Source organism: Cibotium barometz, chromosome 45 (genome assembly GCF_041138505.1).
Source record: "Cibotium barometz isolate CiBa-2024 chromosome 45, ASM4113850v1, whole genome shotgun sequence".
Classification (NCBI taxonomy): domain Eukaryota; kingdom Viridiplantae; phylum Streptophyta; class Polypodiopsida; order Cyatheales; family Cibotiaceae; genus Cibotium; species Cibotium barometz.
The window spans coordinates 27,690,960-27,711,740 of NC_141090.1; the positions used below are offsets into that span (position 1 = coordinate 27,690,960).

A 20,781-nucleotide genomic window follows, 5' to 3' on the forward strand; every position below is an offset into this window, starting at 1 on the left:
GACAAGTCATTAGAATCTCAATACGGCTTTATGTGTTATTGTGAATCGAATCACCAAAATGCAAGACGGAATGGTAAGAGATTCGCGAGCATCCTCCTCCCGTTGTAGTAAATTGATTCACTATAACGCGAGGAGGATTATTTTGCTTTGACTGGCTCTTAGTCTCGCGTTATGGTGAATCAAATCACTATAACGCAAGATCAAAGCTCAAAGGATGCACAATAATCCGCCTCTTATTGGTGTCAATTATGTTGGCTATATATAGAATGTCTCTATATATAGCCCTAGGATCTCCTCTATATATACTCATCTATTGTGTGTATTCCACACACTTTGGGGATTCAATATTGTGTCTCGTGTGCTTCTCTCTCATCTCTCTCATGCTATCGCCTCCATCCAACATGGTATCAGAGCTATGGTTCTACGTGAACCTAGAGATCTCCACAGGTCAAAGTTTATCCGTCTCCATACAAAGGAACTCTGTGTTTCTGGTTTGAAGAAATAAAAAGCAAGGTGAGGATAGAGAGCAGCCTGCGCAACAGCAACAATAGCCTAAAACGGAAATCTTGAGCACGTAGCTTCGTCCGCGTACGTCGAAGCTAGGGTTTCGTCTATAGGCTGATCTCCCAGAACTGTTTGGCTATGGTGGACTACTGGCGCTACTCTAACATGATGGCTCCTGGACAAATCCATGCGAAACGCCCGAGAAGCGGATTATGATGAGCTCCCTTTACCTGGAGCAGCCAGTTATGGTCGTGGAGAGGTTCGTTATGATGAACGAGATGGGCGCATGCCATGGAGAGATCCGGAACCCCTCGATTTCGGTACCGACTACAAAGTGGCATATGCTTCAGGTGGTATGACTGGTGCAGATGTATTGGGTCTCTCTGGCGGCCCTCTCATGGGCATGAGTGTACTGGGGGGTGCAGGGGTTGGTAACATGGGTGTGTCTGGTCTGGAGGATCCTAGCATGATGGGACAGGGTGGCAGGTTGCTGGGTCTGGATACCAGCATGATGAAGGGTGTCAATGTTGGTGTAAATGGAGGGAGATCTGATTACCTTCCAAGGCAAGATAGTCAAGGAGCACGATTAAGGGGCCCTGGTCTTCTGCCACCAGATGCTCCACCAGATGCAACACCTTCCTTATTTATTGAAGGGCTTCCATCTGACTGCTCTCGCAGGGAAGCAGCTCATGTTTTTCGCCCTTTCCTTGGGTTTAAGGAAGTTCACCTTGTGCACAAAGAGTCAAGGCGGGTGAGTAGGCTTTCAATGAAGATAGTATAGTGTTGACACCTGTGCATTATTGGCATCATGTGCTCACTTTAGTTTATAGATTTTTAATTGTTTCTGTTCTCACTCTGGCATCGCTCTCTGTAGCTGGGAGGAGATACATTTGTCTTGTGCTTTGTAGAATTTACAGATTCGAGATGTGCTGCTATTGCATTGGAGGCTTTGCAAGGTATGCATCAGAATCCCTCTTGGAAATTGATGAGCTGGGTGATGATTACACAAATGAATGATGTTAGAAGCCTAAAGTGTAGCCCTGTGAGGCTCACAATGCAGGCTGTTAAGGGTAAACATGCTTGGAGCTAGGGTGAGAATAAACATTGAACTCTTTCTTCAGGCTTTGATCCTAAGAGTTTACTTGACATCAGAATGGTCTATGAGTGGCAAGCTAGTAGGGTATGAAACACATGAATAGCGTGTTCTGAACGAGTTCGGAATGTTTTGATGCTTTCCAAGGATGCTTCTATTGGTGTACAGAATGGTCGATGAGCGGCAAGATAAGTGCAGGTGTTGTAAGAGCCTCTTTGATAGGTATGATTCTCATATTAAATCCTCAAGAAAAGGTATGTCAATTGTTTCTTCTCGCGGCAAGATAAGTGCAGGTGTTGTAAGAGCCTCTTTGATAGGTATGATTCTCATATTAAATCCTCAAGAAAAGGTATGTCAATTGTTTCTTCTCGTGCGTGGAGGATACTCAAATCTCATTTTTCAGATGAGGAGCTGATAGGTATGATTCTCATATTAAATCCTCTATTAAATCCTCAAGAAAAGGTATGTCAATTGTTTCTTCTCGTGCGTGGAGGATACTCAAATCTCACTTTTCAGATGAGGAGCTGATAGGTATGATTCTCATATTAAATCCTCAAGAAAAGGTATGTCAATTGTTTCTCCCATATTGATTGTGATGCTTTTAAATGCATCTTGTTTCTTTCATATTGATGGAATGTGCATCCATTGACTTGGTTACATGTTTCTGATGTTGGTTGACTATGTTTCCATGGATCGTTGTTCCATGTTTTGTTGTTGTTGGTCATTCCAAGCTACATGTTTCGTTGATGTTGGTTCACTTGGCTAATCTATATTGGTTGATTGTGTTTCCATGGATTTTATCCATGATGCCGTGGTGTTGTTCCGTGGTGATGGTTACACATTTCATCGATATTAGTTGACTATGTTCCCATGGAAAAGATATTGGTTGACTATGTTCCCATGGAAAAGATATTTGTTGACTATGTTCCCATGGAAAAGATCCATGATGCGGTGGTGTTGTTCTGTGATGATGATTACATGTTTCGTCGATGATGGTTGACTACGTTTCCATGGATTGTATCCATGATGCTGTGGTGTTGTTCTGTGATGATTTTTCAAACATACATATATGGATGCTTTTTCGTCAAAATGTCCATGATGCCATGGTGTTGTTCCATGATGATGGTTACATGTTTCATCGATGATGGTTGACTACGTTTCCATGGATTGTATCCATGATGCCGTGGTGTTGTTCTGTGATGATGGTTACATGTTTCGTCGATGATGGTTGACTATGTTTCCATGGTGATGGTTACATGTTTCGTTGATGTTGGTCATTCCAAGCTACATGTTTCGTTGATGTTGGTTCACTTGGCTGATCTATATTGGTTGATTGTGTTTCGTTGATGTTGGTTCACTTGGCTAATCTATATTCGTTGATGTTGGTCATTCCAAGCTACATGTTTCATTGATATTGGTTCACTTGGCTAATCTATATTGGTTGATTGTTGTTCCATAGTGATGGTTACATGTTTCATCGATGATGGTTGACTATGATTCCATGGATCGTTGTTCCATGGTGATGGTTACATGTTTCGTTGATGTTGGTCATTCCAAGCTACATGTTTCGTTGATGTTGGTTCACTTGGCTAATCTATATTGGTTGATTGTGTTTCCAAGGATTGTATCCATGATGCCATGGTGTTGTTCCATGATGATGGTTACATGTTTCGTCGATGATGGTTGACTACGTTTCCATGGATCGTTGTTCCATGGTGACGTGGTCATTGGATGCACCGTGCCTTGGCTTTGGCTCATGAGATTGACTAGGTTTATTTAAGTCTATCAATGTCTTTTGTGGTCGACAATGCAACCATGCAGGTCTAAATGGCTATAATGGTGGTCAAGTCTTGGAATTCAATCTATGGCAACTAACAAGAAATTCCGTCGAGCATATTTCCCGAGAGGTTTGATTTCTCGTCCCATCATCTTATGAGGTTTACTATCCTGATTGTGAATGTCACTCGTTTGATTTCTCGGCCTATCATGTTATCCTGGCTACATGCTGCCTGCGGATGTCAAAGGTTTGATTTCTCATTCCGTCATCTTATGAGGTTTATGTTCACATCATGTTATCCTGGCTACATGCTGCCTGCGGATGTCAAAGGTTTGATTTCTCATTCCATCATCTTATGAGGTTTATGTTCACTCATGATATCCTGGCTACATGCTGCCTGCGGATGTCAAAGGTTTGATTTCTCGTTCCGTCATCTTATGAGGTTTACTATCCTGATTGTGAATGTCACTCGTTTGATTTCTCGGCCTATCATCTTATGAGGTTTACTTTCAAGTACGTCATGTCAGAGGTTCTCTTTTTCATCATGTCTGGTCATCCTACCTATGGTGGACGTCAAAGGTTTGATTTCTCGTCCTGTCATCTTATGAGGTTTACTTTCAAGTCATGTCATCCTGGAGGTTTGATCCAAGTTATAGTTGTCTCATTATCTTGACTCATAATATTGGAGGTTTGATCTTATGTCATAGATTTTTCCCATGGCAAAGATATGATTCTAGCTTTCCATGATATCCTTACTAACTAGAATGAGTGTCATTTTCTATTTTATTGTTTATTGACAGGTCAATCTTCCAAGTCAACTTCTCCAAGTAACCTGATTCTCTTACCAAATCTAGTTCATTTGCCATTGATCGGATGATCTTCCACAAGTTGACATTGCCATGCATGTCATTCCTAAGCAACCATATAATAGATACCTTTGTGTCTATTTCTTTGTGTACATCTTTTCGTGTACATCTCATATTTCTATAACAAAATTATGGTTTTCCATTTGTTATGGAGACTTCTTCCATATTACAGGGTTTATGGATCAGGATTGTATTTGGATATTGTTGAGCTTCAATATAGAGAAGAGACTACAAAAATATTATTTGGCATCGTCACGAAGGTAGACCCAACCTACATGAATGGATCAAGACAACATCAAGATGGATGACGATGACTCCTTCAAAGCCTTTATGGCTATTGTACACATATAAGAGTGATGAAGTATATATGGGAGTGATGTAGCTCCTTCATGGCTATTCTATATATGGGAGTGATGTAGCTCCTTCATGGATATTGTGTATATGGGAGTGATGTAGCTCCTTCATGGATATTGTGTATATGGGAGTGATGTAGCTCCTTCGCAGCCTTCATGGCTATTGTATAGATGGGAGTGATGTAGCTCCTTTGAATAATACTTTGTAACTATAAAATAATTTAATATAGCGGTAGGTGTATATAGAGCTGTGGGTTTTTCCCTTGAGCCCCCAAGGGTTTTTTCATCCACAGTTAGAGACCCTTCTTTGAGCGGGGGTGTTGGCTATATATAGAATGTCTCTATATATAGCCCTAGGATCTCCTCTATATATACTCATCTATTGTGTGTATTCCACACACTTTGGGGATTCAATATTGTGTCTCGTGTGCTTCTCTCTCATCTCTCTCATGCTATCGCCTCCATCTCCAACAAATTAATTCACCATAATGCGAGGAGGATTATTGTGTTTCTGTGGGCCTTCATCTCGCGTTATGGTGAATGGATTCACCATAACGCGAGGAAGTGCATATTGCTTTCTTGGCCACCCTCTCTCGCTTTATGGTGAATTGTTAATCGTGTACTACTAAATAGCTAAGTTTTCTGCTCTTTCTTGCGTTTTCAGATGGCTCGTGTAAGGCATACAGCTAGACCCATTGACAATGCAGCTCCCTCATCTACTGGGAAGAAGATGGCGCTCTAAAAGCCTCAAGATCGAGGAAATCAAGTAGTCCTTCCCGATTATCCAAAATGCAGCCTAGAATAAGGCGTTTTGCAGAGCATTCGTCAGCTCTGTGAGAAATCACAAAGTTTATGAAGCACCCGATAGCTGCTATTCCAAGATTGCCTTTCCAGAGGCTTGCCAGGAGAATTTGTGAGCAAAATGGAATTTTGTTTAGGTGGAAGGCATTGGCCCTGTTTTGCTTGCAGGAGGCCACAAAAGATTGGATGATCGAATTTTTTTTGGATAGTTACGTTCTTGCTGCCCATGCACACAGGGTGACAGTGATGAACAAAGATTTTTTCAGCCTAGTAGCCCTTCGTTTCAGATACAATAAGTTACTTAGACCAGTTTCGTTTACTGATGAATGAATGTTACAAATTTTGGATGTCCGTCCTGTACAAAAAGTGAGAATTGAAGAGGTGAGGTTACTGATGAACGAATGTTACAAATTTTGGATGTCTGTCCTGTACAAAAAGTGAGAATTGAAGAGGTGACTGAGGGAGGTCCGGATCATGAACATCAGACTCGGGCAAATTTAATGACAAGCGCTCAAAGGGAACATCAAGCTGCAATGCTTGCATTGCAAACAAAAAGGAAAAATGTTCGCGCACTCCACGCCATGAATCGGGAGGCGCTGCAATTTTTGTTGCTGGAGTTCTATGTACCCTTTAATATTAGAGGGCATAGATGTTATTTCCCGATTCATGCTGAGAAAATCAACGTTTTGTTTGATTCTAAAACTGAAGTCAACGACAAAGTGCTCAGATGTGTTTTAAGGTATACTCTTTTCTCTGTCCTCCCATAATTTTTCATTCTTGGCTCTTAAAGTTTATGCCTCACTCTTGATATGTTTCCTTGTGAAGTTTTGTTATTTCGCAATTTCCCGAGGATGTACAGCAACGAGTGTTCCAGATTGATTCACTGGTCTCAACACTATTGCTAGTAAAGTGAGTTCTGTACCTCGATGTGCTGAACTGGTTTCGGGAGGTCCAGCTGGACGATGCTCGAGTTTTTTTTTGGGCATATCATGAAAAGTGAGTTTGTCTCTCTATCTCTCTTGCATGATGTTTATACGAATCACCTTACACGAGTTATATAGTGCTTCCTTTGGATTGAAACTAATAGAAATCTATTTGGATGTGATGCAGTTTCCATTGGAGTCTTGTACTAGTCGACGTGCAAGACAATGTCATTTACCTTGCAAATTCGACATCTGGTGTCCATGGCAATGTTTTGCTGTAAGTAAAAATCATTAAGATAGATATTATTGTTTGAGTTAGAAGTCCGGATTGATCAGGATAATGATTGGTCTTTGTTTACAGTGGTGTCAGGAAACTAATGGCAGCTTACAAGAGCTTGAGCATGGACATCGACACCCTGGATCGATCGACCATCCGAAGGGTTAGTGTCTCCAAACAAGAAGATGGTTACAGCTGTGGGTGGAGGGTTGCACTTTTGCTGCTACGGAGCATTTTTCAGCTCTATACAAAGGATGTAAGCATTTTTTAGCTCCCATATGCATGCGTACTCATGTTTATCTTCTTGTATATTGTCATGTTGATCTTATTTATGCCTTGATAAATTGTGATGGCAGTTTCCATCAATGTCGCTACATGGACCTAGACGTCCAAACGTTTAGGGAGGAAACGATTGCGAAATTGATCGAGGTCGCTGAAGTTATGCCTCCAGATGGCCCAGTGGACTTTATCCTGCCCAATCCATGAGGGGGGATAGGCCCCCCTGAGCCTCTTACATGGGCTCCGTACTTGGGAGAAGAGCCGTGGCTCCATCCTGAAGCCGATACCTATGGGTTCCAGTAATAAATAGTTTTTTCCTTCTTCCAACAAATGTACGTTTGTAAATATGCAGCTATACATGTACATTTATATTTTTTACACATATTTAGTGTTGTTGGAGAGAGAACATCAATTGTAAATGCACTTTTAATTTGAAAATCAGAGGATCAAATTTGCTATTGTGTTCCTTCACTGCTTGTTTTCTTACTTTAAACCTTTTTTGTGTACATAAAAATTCAATTGGAAAATTTTTGCCTTCATTACATTATTTTAAACAATAAAGCATTACAAAAGCAATGTTCTGAATAGATAAGTTTATTGCATATGGAAAATACATTGTCACCGTATACATGGTCACATCATATATCTTCTAGTGCCTCCGATTCATGTGGGGCTGCAACATCTTTACAAATGATCTGATGCTCTCTTCTTTTACTTAGCTTCCGACCATCGAGCTTGAAGCAAAATTGATCTGGAGAGCTACTTCTAATTCCTTCCTAACATATTCGAGAGTCCAATTCTCTTTTACTTCCAATGTCAAAGATGGGTGACCCTGTCAAATCATAACTATATCTATCAAGCAAGAGTGGCTGCCATCTCTTGTATCTTGTTCCTTGCATTCCCAGTTGTTGTGTTGATCCATCGCCACCTTCTATAAGTAAATGACATGCAGAGATGTTGCCTGGCAATATAGTATCTGATTCCAAAATATCATTAGGATAATTTTTCGAGTATAATCAAATAAGCGTTGTAACTGTTTCACAAAAATACATTTGAATGTCATAACACTCACCGAAATGCAATGTCACAGGTGTTCAATCGACATTCAATCAAATCATCTCCCTTTGATGATTTCACTCTCCAACCTTTGTCAAACAAATGATCAAGCCAGGCTTCATCTATATCTTTGCACACAAAAGTTGTTCTATTTTTTCTCAATTGTTAAAATCAAAAAATAAATGAACAAAGCATGCAATTGGAACAAACAAACTTAAGTGGACATTTCTTGCACCAATGCTAGGCTTCATAGCACATTTAATATCATTAAACATTTTGGTCCTGTATGACTCTATCACTTCTGTGTCAAGCAATGGCCACTCAGGACTATCAAGTGCGGGCAAAAACGGAATACGTTCCAACTTTCCATGTCGACTCGATTGAGTGGGCAAGGTATAAAATGAGTCATAGAAATATGTTCTACTTCTTGCGAGATCACTTGGTGCACGACCTTCATATTGAAGTTCCCCCACCTCACCATGTACGACATTCAAGAATCCCATCAAGCATTGTGCAGACTCCCACTCCTGAAGATTGGATGGGTACAAATCTGTGCAAGGCAGAAAAATGTATATCAATCACCTTATTTGCAACATTGAAATACAAAACACAAGCACTTACAATGTGGTCTGTGTCTTGGAAGTCCTTCCAATGGTCCCACGTTGATCTCTTTTTGCATGAATACATGCTGGATCAACACTTCTTTGACAGTTTTCCCTCCTAGTGCCATCTTAAAGTCAAGGATCCTTCCTTTCCAATGTTTGGCCAAGTCTTCAGATGCCTTTCCCTTCACTCGGTAGTGGCCTCGTTTTCCTGGCTGCATAGTGACCCAAGAGTACTTCCTATATACTTGGGGAATCAATTCTTCGTTCTTGTCTTTTATGTTATACAACACAACATATGAGATACTGCTCCTTGCTCGTTTCAGTCCACTTTCAGGTGCCATGATAGATTAACAGACGTATGAGAAAGAAGAAGTAGCAGAAAGTGGATGACTGAGCTAATCGCTTTTGTGGATCAAGGAGGGAAGAAGAAATGAGGGACGGTGTGTTCTTTTGGGCGCCAAAGATGTTTCGAGATTCAAAAGTGGAACCAAGTTGAGGGAATAACCAGGAGAATGTGTATCTATCTATTCCAAGCATTCAAGCTTAATTAGTTCTAGGGGTGGTGAAAAGAATTTTTTAGTGCTCCACATCTAACACAGGAATGTGGAAAACATTCTTTTAGGTGCTGACAAAAAAACGGTTTTAAATATTTTAAGACAAGGTGATGGTTTTTTTTAATATTTCATGAAGATAAGAGTTTCTCCACATTTTGGGTGGGTTTGTACAGAGGTCCCACCACCGGTGAATATCGTTCGTAGATTACATGTCACTCAATCTATGTGTCTATTATTATATTACTGTTGAAACAACCCTCTTTTGAGTCCAAAATTTTCCTAATGCTTGTGGGTAATAAGGTCATGATTTGCGGTGTACTACAAGGAATCATGTAAGTAAGTGTTCAATCACCTTATTGATGAAATGTGAACCCGAGTTCACTGACTACTTCAAGTGGGTAGCCAAATCTGAAAATGATTTGTTCATATAGAAACTTGGCCGTAGATCGAGCATCAGCTCATTTAGAGACTTTCGCCCCCTCCCACTTAGTGAAATATTATGTGGCCACGATCACATAATGTGTTTGGGGGACGGATGCACTCTTAGGCTAATGGGTCCAACAAAATCAATACCCCATTTTTCAACGCACAATCACAAGGGTGTGTGGCATCCTTTCCTTTTGTTGTGTGGAATAGAAAATTGTTGGAACTCCTTGAATCTCTTTACAAAATCTATGGCATCCCCGAATAATGTAAGGCACCACAATCGTGCTTGGAGAACCTTGTGAGCTGTAACTTCTCCCACAAAATGGCCTCTGGGTATTCCTGCATGTGCTTCTAAGAGAGTGACAAACTCAACTTATCGCACACATCTCTCCTGAGGATATCATTCTTGCCTATCTTATATAATTCTCCATCAATAAATTGATAAGGTGTGGCTAGCTTAATAAGCTGACACATTTTATCTTTGTTCAAAGGTCGATCTTATGGAAAACCATGAGCTAGATAGTCAAATATTTCCTCACTCCACTTAGGTACCGCGTCAAGTTTGAACAGACAAGCATCTGGAAGATCATCATCAATGCATGTTGTTGGTTCTCTGTTAGGAATTCTAGACATATGGTCCACCAAAACATGTTAGGTTCCTTTTCTAACCATGACCATAAAATCGAATTCTAGGAGTAGAAGCAACCATCGTGTGATTCTTCCTATGGTTCAAGGCTTGTTCACCAAATATAACAGGGCCTAATGGTCCACAAAGAATATAAATTTGTTGGCCAATAGGTTATGTTTGTATTTCTTCACAGCATAAACCATGGCCCTTCCTTCACGCTCCATGGTGGTGTAGTTTATCTCTGCATCATTCAATTGTGACGACTAGCAAAACAAATTGGGTAATCCAATTTGAATTCCCCAGAGTTGCACCAATCCACATCCTATAGAGCGATGTTTGATGCATAAATGTACACATGGAATACAAGATCCCAGTTGGGTGGTCTCAAGATTGGTGCACAAGCCAGTGCATTCTTCAACTTGTGATAGGCCTCTTGGCATTCCTCGCAGTCCATTCAAAGGCAGTGAGTAGTTTATACAATGGCCTGGCAATTTCAGCATAGAATATGATGAAGCATCGAGATAATACCCAACATGGCCCATAAACCATTGTACACCTTTGTAGTTAGTTGGTGGGGCTAATTCCAAGATCAATTTTACCTTGCTCTCATCAGTGGAAATGCCATTTTTAGACACAATGTGCCCTAAGATTACACTGTGCTTAACCTAGAATTGAGACTTTAAAGGGTTTAGGGATATACGATATAATTGACATCTCTCAAACACCTTCCTTAATAAGCAAGCAAAGTGCTCAGTCCAGCATGAGTGTGTACATAGATCATCAATGAATACCTCCAACCACTTTTGCAAGTAGTGCTTGAAGGCAGTGCACATCAGCCGTTTTTGGAAAGTTGGTGAGGCCAAAAGACATAATCTTATAAGCATATGTCTCCTACATTGTATTAAAGGCTATCTTGTGCTGGTCTTCTAGTGCCATGGACACCTGATTATATCCTGAAAACTCGTCTAAGGAGCTATAGGCTTCTTCACCTGCTACCCTTTCTAATACATGTTCTATATATGGCACTGGGTAGTGGTCCTTCTTCCTAGTGGCTGCATTGACCTTTTGGAGTTCAACACAGACCCTTAATTTTTCTTTTTTTTTGCAAAATCATGATTGGTGAAAGCCAATCTATGTGCTCGATTTCATAGATAAAATCCACAAGCAATGAGTTTATCAATTTCTTCCTTTACAATTGTCGTATATTTTGGATTCATCTAATACAGTTCTCTCCTAGATGGTCTTGATCCTTCCATGATTGGGAAAGTGTGTTGGACCATGGTGGTACACCCTTCATTGGCATGATATGGGAAGTCTTTGATCAAATGATCGACACCACACTTCCCACATGAAAGTGTAGGCATCACATTGGTTTGAGCTGACCAGCATTAGCCACATTCTTAAGAGGACACTCCGCTACTCGATGAGGTCCATTATAATGAAAAAATTCTATGGGTCCCCTTCGCATAGTTGAGTTTATGTTTTTTCCTTTCCATTGTACTGTGGTTTGAAACACTAGTGCTGGCGTGTTGTTCCGTACGACATAATACTCTAGTGTGATCTCCATGGACTCCTCGTAGTAGTCATTATTGACTTCTATCTCGAGCATTATTTCTCCCTCATCCAAGGGCTCCTCAATCAACACTTGGTTGATTTTAGCCTCTGGTGGCTGTGGGGGTTGAACAGGTGTGGCAGAAAAGGTGACATGTCCTACATTCGAAACATCCCTCTAGGTAGGTAGGTATTTGGCTGCCCTGCAGCCACATTGGTTTGTATTGGTGGTACTTGCTGGGTATTGTGCTAAGGGCTGGACCCTCGGATACCTGACATAGCAATGTCGTCATGGTTTCCCAATCTCTAGGCAGTGTGATGACATACGATGCTCATATGATTTTGTCTGCAAATTGAGCACCAAATAAGTTCTCTCCAGGGGTAGAGATGAGCATTTCTTGATACTTCTCTCCCATCCTTGACTTTTAAATTCTCCAAGATGGCATTACAGAGTTCTTCAAATATAGTTCTTCCTCTCTCATGTTGCCAACTTGCTTGTTCTTGGTTCCTATTTCCTGATGACTGGAGACTCGCGATGTTGCCACTACTAAGGCTGCCTTGGCGTCTTCTGATGTTGCGACAACTCAAGCATATTGTCCTCATACTCAATTGCCAACTTACAGCAACAAGTATCTAGAGGTGCTGGTCAGACTAACACTAGATATTTGACATTTCGAGTGTCCAAAATCACACCTCAAGGGTTGGTTCGAATTGAAACTATTGAGGGTGTGCAAATGGAGGGTTACATCAATGGGAAGCAAGTTTAAAAAGTATTACGGACCACTGACCCAAGAGATGCTCATGCAAGAGTATCTACTAAATCAAAAGAAAGACCTAGCCGAGGGAAAAATAAACCAAACTTAATAAGAGGCCAAGGCAAGGGAAGCCAAGGTCAAACAGAGACTCGAGGAGAGAATATTACATATGAACATGGCTTCACTAACCCTCCTTGATGAGGATGACCTGGACATTGAGCCAGCACATCTCAGTGTGAAAGTCTCTATGACTAAAAGTCATGCAACACGCATTGTATTAATTGATATGGGATCAAGTCATAACCTGATCTCTTATGAAACATGGGAAGCTCTGGGCAAACCTCACCTTGAGGCCACCAATGTACAAGTACAAAGTGTGCATTTGTCAACTACCAAAGCTTCAGGATTCTTAAGTGTTAATATTTCCTTTAGAAATAATCCCTTGGTTAGGAAGGTGGTTGTTTTGCCTGTATGATCTATGGAGGAATAAATGATCCTTGGACAATCCTAGATTTGCACTAGTAATTGTAATGTCCAGTGGGAAAAGATGGCTGCACAACTCAATGAGGGCAAGGATATCATTACCGTGCCATTATGGAGGCCAAGCACAAATTAAGACCCTGATATCTCATGGTTAAGTACCTGCACTCTCATCACTTAACCCTCTCATGCGCTAACAAGTCTCACAAGCTAAGCCATCTCACGGCTTAACTGTTTCACAGGCCAAGCAACCTGCTATCTCACGACGAATTAAGACCCTGCTATCTCATGGGTAAGTACCCGCACTCTCATGGCTTAACCCTCTCACGCACTAACAAGTCTCACAGACTAAGCCATATCATGACTTAACCCAGTAAGGCTTAACTGTTTCATGGCCTAAGCAACCTGCTATCTCATGGACTAAAAACCTGCATCTTCATAGACTGGTGCACCTTCAGGTAGTTCTCCAAAGTATGCAATCCCTACTTTCTTACAAAGGTGCTAAGTCGTACAACAAATATTTCGGTTCCACAAAACATGCCAGAAGAATAGAAACAATAAACAACGTAGCTAGAGCCACTCATACTTACATCTAGAGAGATGCAAGAAGGGAAAGCATTGCTAAAAGACACAAAAGAGATTATGAAGGAATTGAAGAAGAGCAAAAGAAACAAAATAGATAAGAAGATGAGCGGGATCGTTCTAGGAGTCGCTGATGAATCCGAATGCCTAGAAGCCGAGCTGGCTCAAGACATCACCCCTTTCCAGCAAGTTGTGGAGCACTAAGAAACACGAGGGATTTTCCTTTTAGAAATACCCGTATGCATAGCCTATGAAGAATCTCATCAAAAACCTCCTCCTAGCCCTAGCTCATATCATTTTAAAAAACCTATCACCATTTCATAATTCTAATCAAAATGCATAAGCAGAGATTGGTGCAGAGAAGGCCCTAGAAAAAGAGGTGTTGCAAGAGGATGTGCACCACAAAAATGAAGAGGCAACTTCAGCATCTCTAGAGGTCTCTAACGAAAGACAAGAAGCATACAAAAGAAAGAGAACCGAAGACGCAAGAAGCCCAAGAAAGCGACAAAGGTTGGATGATGCAGACCAAATCCTGATCAATTCTTTCTTACAGAATTTGGATTATGAATGCTTCCTCAAAGAGACTGTTGAGGGCCTGGATAGTTTGCTCTACGATTACCACTTTGTGAATTAGAAGGTGCAGATGCAACAAGTGCTTCCATCTAGGAATAGTGTGAGACCCCCACCCCCTCCATGGGCGCTGGCAGTGGAAGTAGCATCAGCCTCTTGCGTGGGGCAAAGATCCACACTCGGGGCCTTGCCCACACAGATATGTGGACAAGAGACTAGCCTGGTGGTTCCTCCAAAACCGAACCCAGAAAACATTCCCTTGCCTTGAAGGCACGAGTGATTCTGCCAGGAAAAATTATCTAACAAGAGAATTGATCTAATAAGTCAAAGCCTTAGCTAACCAAACTGATCCGACTGAACCCGAAAGTCACATTGTTAGATCAAGCAAGAGACTTGTACTTGGTCCATAGAATCACCACTTTTTTCCACTTTTTGTGAGGCACAGCCGCTAATTCCCTCCCACAGAACAAGGTCTTCCTAGGACTTAATCTAACTAACGTAACTTAATCGTAACTATTTGTATCGCAGGAATCCCCTGATCTAACCGGCCCATGGCTTAACCAACTGCCCAATCACTGTATTGGTGGTATTCCTTTATAAAAATTTAGTTATGTTTTGCCCGGGTACCAAGGAAAAGAGTTCCCAGGCCCCCTAGCTAGTGCTTCAAGCAAAATTCAAGTAGTAACACCACTTACACACCCAATATGAAACTGCCATTTTAACAGATTCAGTTGTCTTTAAAACAGTCTTTCAATGAAACCATAGTTTTACTGATCATGATCCTCCAAAATATCCAGTCCATTGTTTTACAAAAATTATCGTCAGGACTCTCCATTGAAGACCAATTGGTCATCCAACGAGATCCAATATCAAAATCCAGTTCACAAAAATAATTCCCTTCCAGTTCATCCATATCTTCCTCAACGACGTACGCATGGGTGTCCTAGCAACTACCGGTGAGTCCATGCATCACCTGGTCAGAACCCTCTAGGATCCTACTTAGGTGTCCTAGCACTTCACTCAGGGACCACTTCATCGGTCCTCGCCCATCATACCGGAAGCGCACCATTCTAACCATATCGAGGCTGGTCTCAAGACCTTGATAGGCTTTGTCGCGAGTGATGTCCCTCGACGACTCCCACCAACTTGCAACGAGTCTCTCCTTAGTTAAACACATACCAAATGCTTCCTCTAGCATTGTGGCGTAAAACAGTCCTTTAAAAGAAAATAGAGGTTCTAGTAGAATTCCTGGTTTGAGTTTGATTCACAACACCCTTTTTCCCACAATCAGGATCTTCTTAATGAGAATCATTGATTTCTCATCAGGGTAATCTACCCATCATTTGACTGAATTTCCAACTAGATTCTTGGTGATCTCGGTTAAGTAAAAACTACGCTAATTTAATGGTAGTCTATTCTTTGTGTCAAGATTTGGAATTGGTCATGAGGTTTTTGCTTGATTCAAATTCGAGAGATGGGCAAGTATTTTACTAGCCGCCACCATTCTCACAGTCGTTGTCTAAACAAAATTATTCGGTTTACTTCTAGCTTTGATTCCTAAGGATTTTCTTTAGATAAAAATCTAATGAACTTCTAATCGTAAGGAAAATTCTAACTTTATGAATTTCATTCCTTCCTAACCACAATAGATTAAGAAATAGTTCTATATGAGAATATGGGGATTTTATAAAAATACTCTTCTTCCACTAATCCAATTTTGGGTGTATAACAATTTGTTGATTTGTCCACATAAATGTTCTTTCCACCAATTTAATTATGAAAATTCCTCATCCAAATTAATTTAAACCTTTTTCTACTTAAAATACCATAAAATTTTCTCTTTCTAATAAAATATAATTATTCATTTTTTTGAATATGCAAAAATTCCTCTTTTTGCATTTAAATGATTGAATTTTGACTGTCATGGGAATTCCTCTTTTATAATTTAAAAATTCTTATGCATAAAATAGATTTATCATAAATTTCTCTTTTTAAATTAAATAAAAAAATCTATTATTTTGAATATGCCAAAAATTTCTCTTTTTACATTTAAATGATTAAATTCCAAATGTCATGGGAATTCCTCTTTTATCATTTAAAAATCTTATGCATAAAATAAATTTATTATAAATTTCTCTTTTTTTCTTAATTAAATAATTATGCATAAATACAAAACGTATTCTTTCATGAATATGGTCAAAAGCATTCTTTTTACTTAAAATTTCTAAACCTACAATACGGTAGGAGTTCCTCTTTTAGTGTTATTCATAAAACTAAGATATGTATTGTTTCTGAAAAATTTGCCATGGCTTTGTTGCTGTTATTGATCATTTTTAAATTTCCTAAAAGAATAAAAGCTTGTAATGAAATTTGATAGAAGTTCTACTTTTAAGCTGAAATTTAAACTATGAATTTAAATCATAATTTTAACCATAATTATAAACATAATTATGATTATCCCATTAGATTAAGTTAATTTCAACATTTCTCTTTTCCCAATTTGGTAGGATAATCCATTTCTCTTTTAGAATGCGTTAAAGTAGTTTTTTAACTACTTATAAACAATCTAAAAGAAATAACCATTATTTTAATAGCATAAAATCATGAAAATATCATTTTCTTAATCTCTAGCTCATCAAGCCTAGAGTTTAGTTTTGAAATAAGAGATTATCTTTGAGAAACATTCTTTTGTCAAAGTATTAGCCAAAGAGATTACTATTCTTTTTGTGAGAGAGATTTACTTAAAGAAAGCATTACAAATAAGCATAAAGATTAACTTTCTCTTCATTTGAATTAAAACAATCATTTAGAAAGCTTCTCAAGCTTGAGAGGGGTTGAGAACAATCATTTGAATTAAAACAATCATTTAGAAAGCTTCTCAATATTGAGAGGGGTTGAGAAGAAGAAAGTCATTGAGGAAATTGAAAAAAAACCATAAAATCCATCTTACCTCTAAGATTGGCTTGATTCTTTCTTTAGTAGTGAAGCCCCCAACCAATCAATTGGTTAGCAAGAGGAGAAGAGAACTCTAAGAGTTGTTGAAGAGAGAGAGAAGCTCCAAGCTCCCCACAAGAAGAGAAAAATTAAGGGATAAAAGAAAATATGATTATTTTAATATAATACTCGCATGGTATAGCTCACAGATGAGAATACAAAGGAATGAGGGTTTATTTATAGGTGAGAGAGACATCTAACTAAGTCCAACTAGGTTATAGAGCTTTCCAGCTTCAGTTTGAATTAATTTGGACAAGATTTGGACCAGTTTAGCTCCCTTTTTGATCGAGTTTGTTTCGGGAGAGAGGAGAGAGAAAGATATCACATTTTTTTGGATTAAAAAACTCAAGTAATCATGAAGAAAAAGGTGCCTCCTTGATGTGGCATTCTCTCTTTACTAAGGTGTCAAAAATGTATCATTTCCTCTAAATACCTCATTTTTTTTACTAATATCTCTTAATTTTTAACTAATAGATCTTGTAGTCAACTCTTCAACTTTTGTGAGCATTTACTCATTTTTGGGTATTTTCTTTTATTCGTTGGATTTATCTCATCCCAACACTTGGATTAGTCTTATTGGCCCATAGGAACCTTAATTGGACCATAATCCAAAAATTTCTAAAAATCTGGATCCTTAGGCTAAGGTCTTTAATACATATTTTTAATTAATTCCTAATGCACATTAGAGAATTTATTTTGATTTTTTGTTTCAAAGAATTATATTTTAGACATTAGGAGAATTGTTATATCTAAAAATATCTCAATATTGAAATATCTCTCTAGAGTTTTTCTTCTCTCTAGGCAAAAACAAGGAAAAACATTATTTTCTTGCATTGAGAAATAGGGAATGATTATAGGGGATTTAGGTAAAAGCTTATTTATTATTCAGGCTTAAGAGGAATCCTACATCCTCTCCCACACTTGAAAAACATGAGATGTCCTCATCTCGTAAAGTGGGGGTAATCTTTTATAACTCTTCTTCTTTCTCCCAGGTGCGGTATTCTAGAGGGAAGAACTTCCACTTGACTAAAACCTCGCTCAGGACTTTACTCCTGAGAACATTCTCCCGAACGTCAAGAATTTCTTCAGGTTGGAGTACCATATTGCCTTGAGTCAGAGAAATTAATTGTTCATCATCAAGCAAGTGACTCGGGCTGGGTACATATTTCTTAAGCAAACTAGCATGGAATACATTATGTACCTTAAGATGGGGAGGCAAAAGAAGTTTAAAAGCTAGATCGCCTACTTTCTTTATAATAGCATACGGTCCACAATATCTAGGAGAGAGCTTCTTGTACTTCCATAAAGATAAGAAACTTCTTTTGGGTCATACTCGAATGAAGACCATATCTGATTCTTCAAACACTCTCTCTAATCTCTTTTTATCTGCATACTACTTTTGCCTATCCTGGGCTGCCTTAATATCTTTACGGATTGATTGCATTTGCTGGTCCATTTCATCAAGCATTTCTATGGACATCTCGACTCTGATCAATGGGTCTCGGATCAAGTCAATGATGTAAGGCAATCTTGTCCATACAAAGCTTTGAAAGGGCTCATTCTGATTCTTCGATGATAAGAAGCATTGTAAGCAAATTCAACCAGGTGCAAATGGCTTAACCACTTCTTAGGTTCCCTGCCACAGCATGACTGAAGGATATCTTCAATTACATGATTCACTCTTTTAGTCTAGCCATCTATTTCTGGGTGATAGGCTATATTGAGATCCAAGAAAGTTCCTACTACTTCAAAGAACGGAGTCCAGAATTTTGATGTGAACTTGGGATCTCTGTCACTTACTATCCTCCTGGGTAAGCAATGCAATCTGAAGATCTCTTTGAGGAAAACTCTGGCAACATCCACTATAGTATATGTTTCTTTCACTGGAATCAGATGGGCAACTTTGGTTAGTCTGTCAACTACCACAAAAATGGAGTTGTAACCTGATTGCGCTGAGGGTAGTCAAGTGAAAAAATTCATACTGATACATTTCCACTTCATTTATGGAATGTCTAGGGAGTAGTTTTTCTGGCATCTTGACTCTCTCTGCCTTGACTCTCTGACACATTAAGCATTGTTGCACATGATCAAGTACATCCTTTTTGAGTCCTAGCCAAAAGAAGCTTTTCTTCACAGACATATAGGTTTTTATAAACCCTGGATGTCCAGCTATCAGGCTATCATGGGATTCTCTCAGAATCCTTCCCTTTATTCCCTCATCATTGGGAATGCATAGCCAATTATTATAATACATGCATCCTTTATCCAATTTGTACCCAAGAACTCAACTCATTTCCTAAGGAGTCTTGCTTTCCTACATAAGAAGGATAGCAATAGGGGCAAAGAATTTGTCCTACATGATTCTCTCCCTTGCTTCACTGATTAATGGATTTGACACCATTGTAATTGCAAGCAAGGAGGCTTTTCTATTTAGTGCATCTGCTACCACATTTTCTTTCCTTGGCCGATACTTGATTTCAAAATCGAAGTCCTGTAGGGTCTATATCCATCTCCTTTGACGCATGTTGAGATCTCTTTAGGTGAAGATCCATTTCAGACTTTGATAATCTATCATCAAGGTGAACCTCTGTCCCAAAACATAATGTCTCCATAACTTCAGAGCATAAACTACTCAGAGTAACTCCAAGTCATGAACGGCATAATTTCTCTCATGTGTTCTGAGCTTTATGGATTCATAGGCCATTGCGTGACCTTCCTGCATAAGAGCACCACCTAAGCCAAAATCACTAGCATCAGTAACTACCTCAAAAGACTTGGTAAAATTTGGCAATTTAAGGATAGGGTTGGTTACTAAGGCTGTCTTCAATTTATCAAAGGCACTCTGACACATAGTAGTCCACTGAAATAGGGTACTCTTATTGAGAAGGTTAGTTAAAAGGGATGCTATTTGAGCATACCTGGGTATAAAGATTCTATACCATCTAGTTAATCCTAGGAATCCTCTAATTTCTTTTACCGTCTTGGGTTCTGGCCACTCTACAACTGCTCTTTGCGGGGTTTGGAGAAATCCCATCTTTAGACACTATGAATCCCAAGTATTCCACCTGGTCTCAACAGAGAAAGAATACTTGCTCTTTTTTGCAAAGAGTTGTTGCTTCCTTAGGATCTCAAGACCTTGCGCACATGATCTTCATGATCTGTAGAACTCTTTGAGTATACCAAGATGTCATCAAAGAAGACAAGAAAAAAATCATACAAGTATTCTCTGAGAATATCCTACATAATATGATTAAACGTCGTCGGGGCATTAGTCAATCTAAACGGCATGACCGTGAACTCATAATGTCCATAGCGAGTATTGAATACTGTCTTTGGGATGTCTTGTTCTCCTTGATTCTGATTTAGTAGTACTTGGATTTGAGATCTATCTTTGTGAACATTTGGGTTCCACTTAGCCGATCCAAAAGTTCATCGATCCTAGGGATAGGATACTTATTCCTAATTGTTAACTGATTCAATCCTCTAATTTTAGTCAATACAGAGTCTAAATGTTCCATCTTTCTTCTTCTGAAAGAGAACGGGCGCACCCCAAGGTGAAACACTGGGTCTAACGAATCCCTACTCTAACAGTTGTCTTAACTGCTCCTTACGTTCTAGGGCTTTAGGGACTGGCATTTTGTATGCACGTTGGGCTACTGGCTAAGCTCTGAGGGTTAACTCGATCTCATGATCTACTTCGCGAGTCA

General features: G+C 39.4%; 1 protein-coding gene across 1 annotated transcript; it reads left to right on the forward strand.

Annotated features, from left to right (window-relative positions):
* The first annotated feature begins 691 nt into the window (after nucleotides 1-691).
* Nucleotides 692-1,608, forward strand: LOC147612594 (uncharacterized). The gene is made up of 2 exons (XM_086783533.1): nucleotides 692-1,255; nucleotides 1,379-1,608. Exons 1-2 carry the CDS (start codon nucleotides 692-694, stop codon nucleotides 1,592-1,594), a joined length of 780 nt encoding a protein of 259 aa, XP_086639659.1. The 3' UTR covers nucleotides 1,595-1,608.
* Nucleotides 1,609-20,781: the final 19,173 nt, after the last annotated feature.

Excerpts from the sequence above, each read along its gene's own strand:
- LOC147612594 (XM_086783533.1), top strand. The coding sequence starts at position 692 with ATGCGAAACGCCCGAGAAGCGGATTATGATGAGCTCCCTTTACCTGGA. Across the intron at positions 1,256-1,378 it reads TGCACAAAGAGTCAAGGCGG|CTGGGAGGAGATACATTTGT; the intron begins GTGAGTAGGCTT and ends CGCTCTCTGTAG.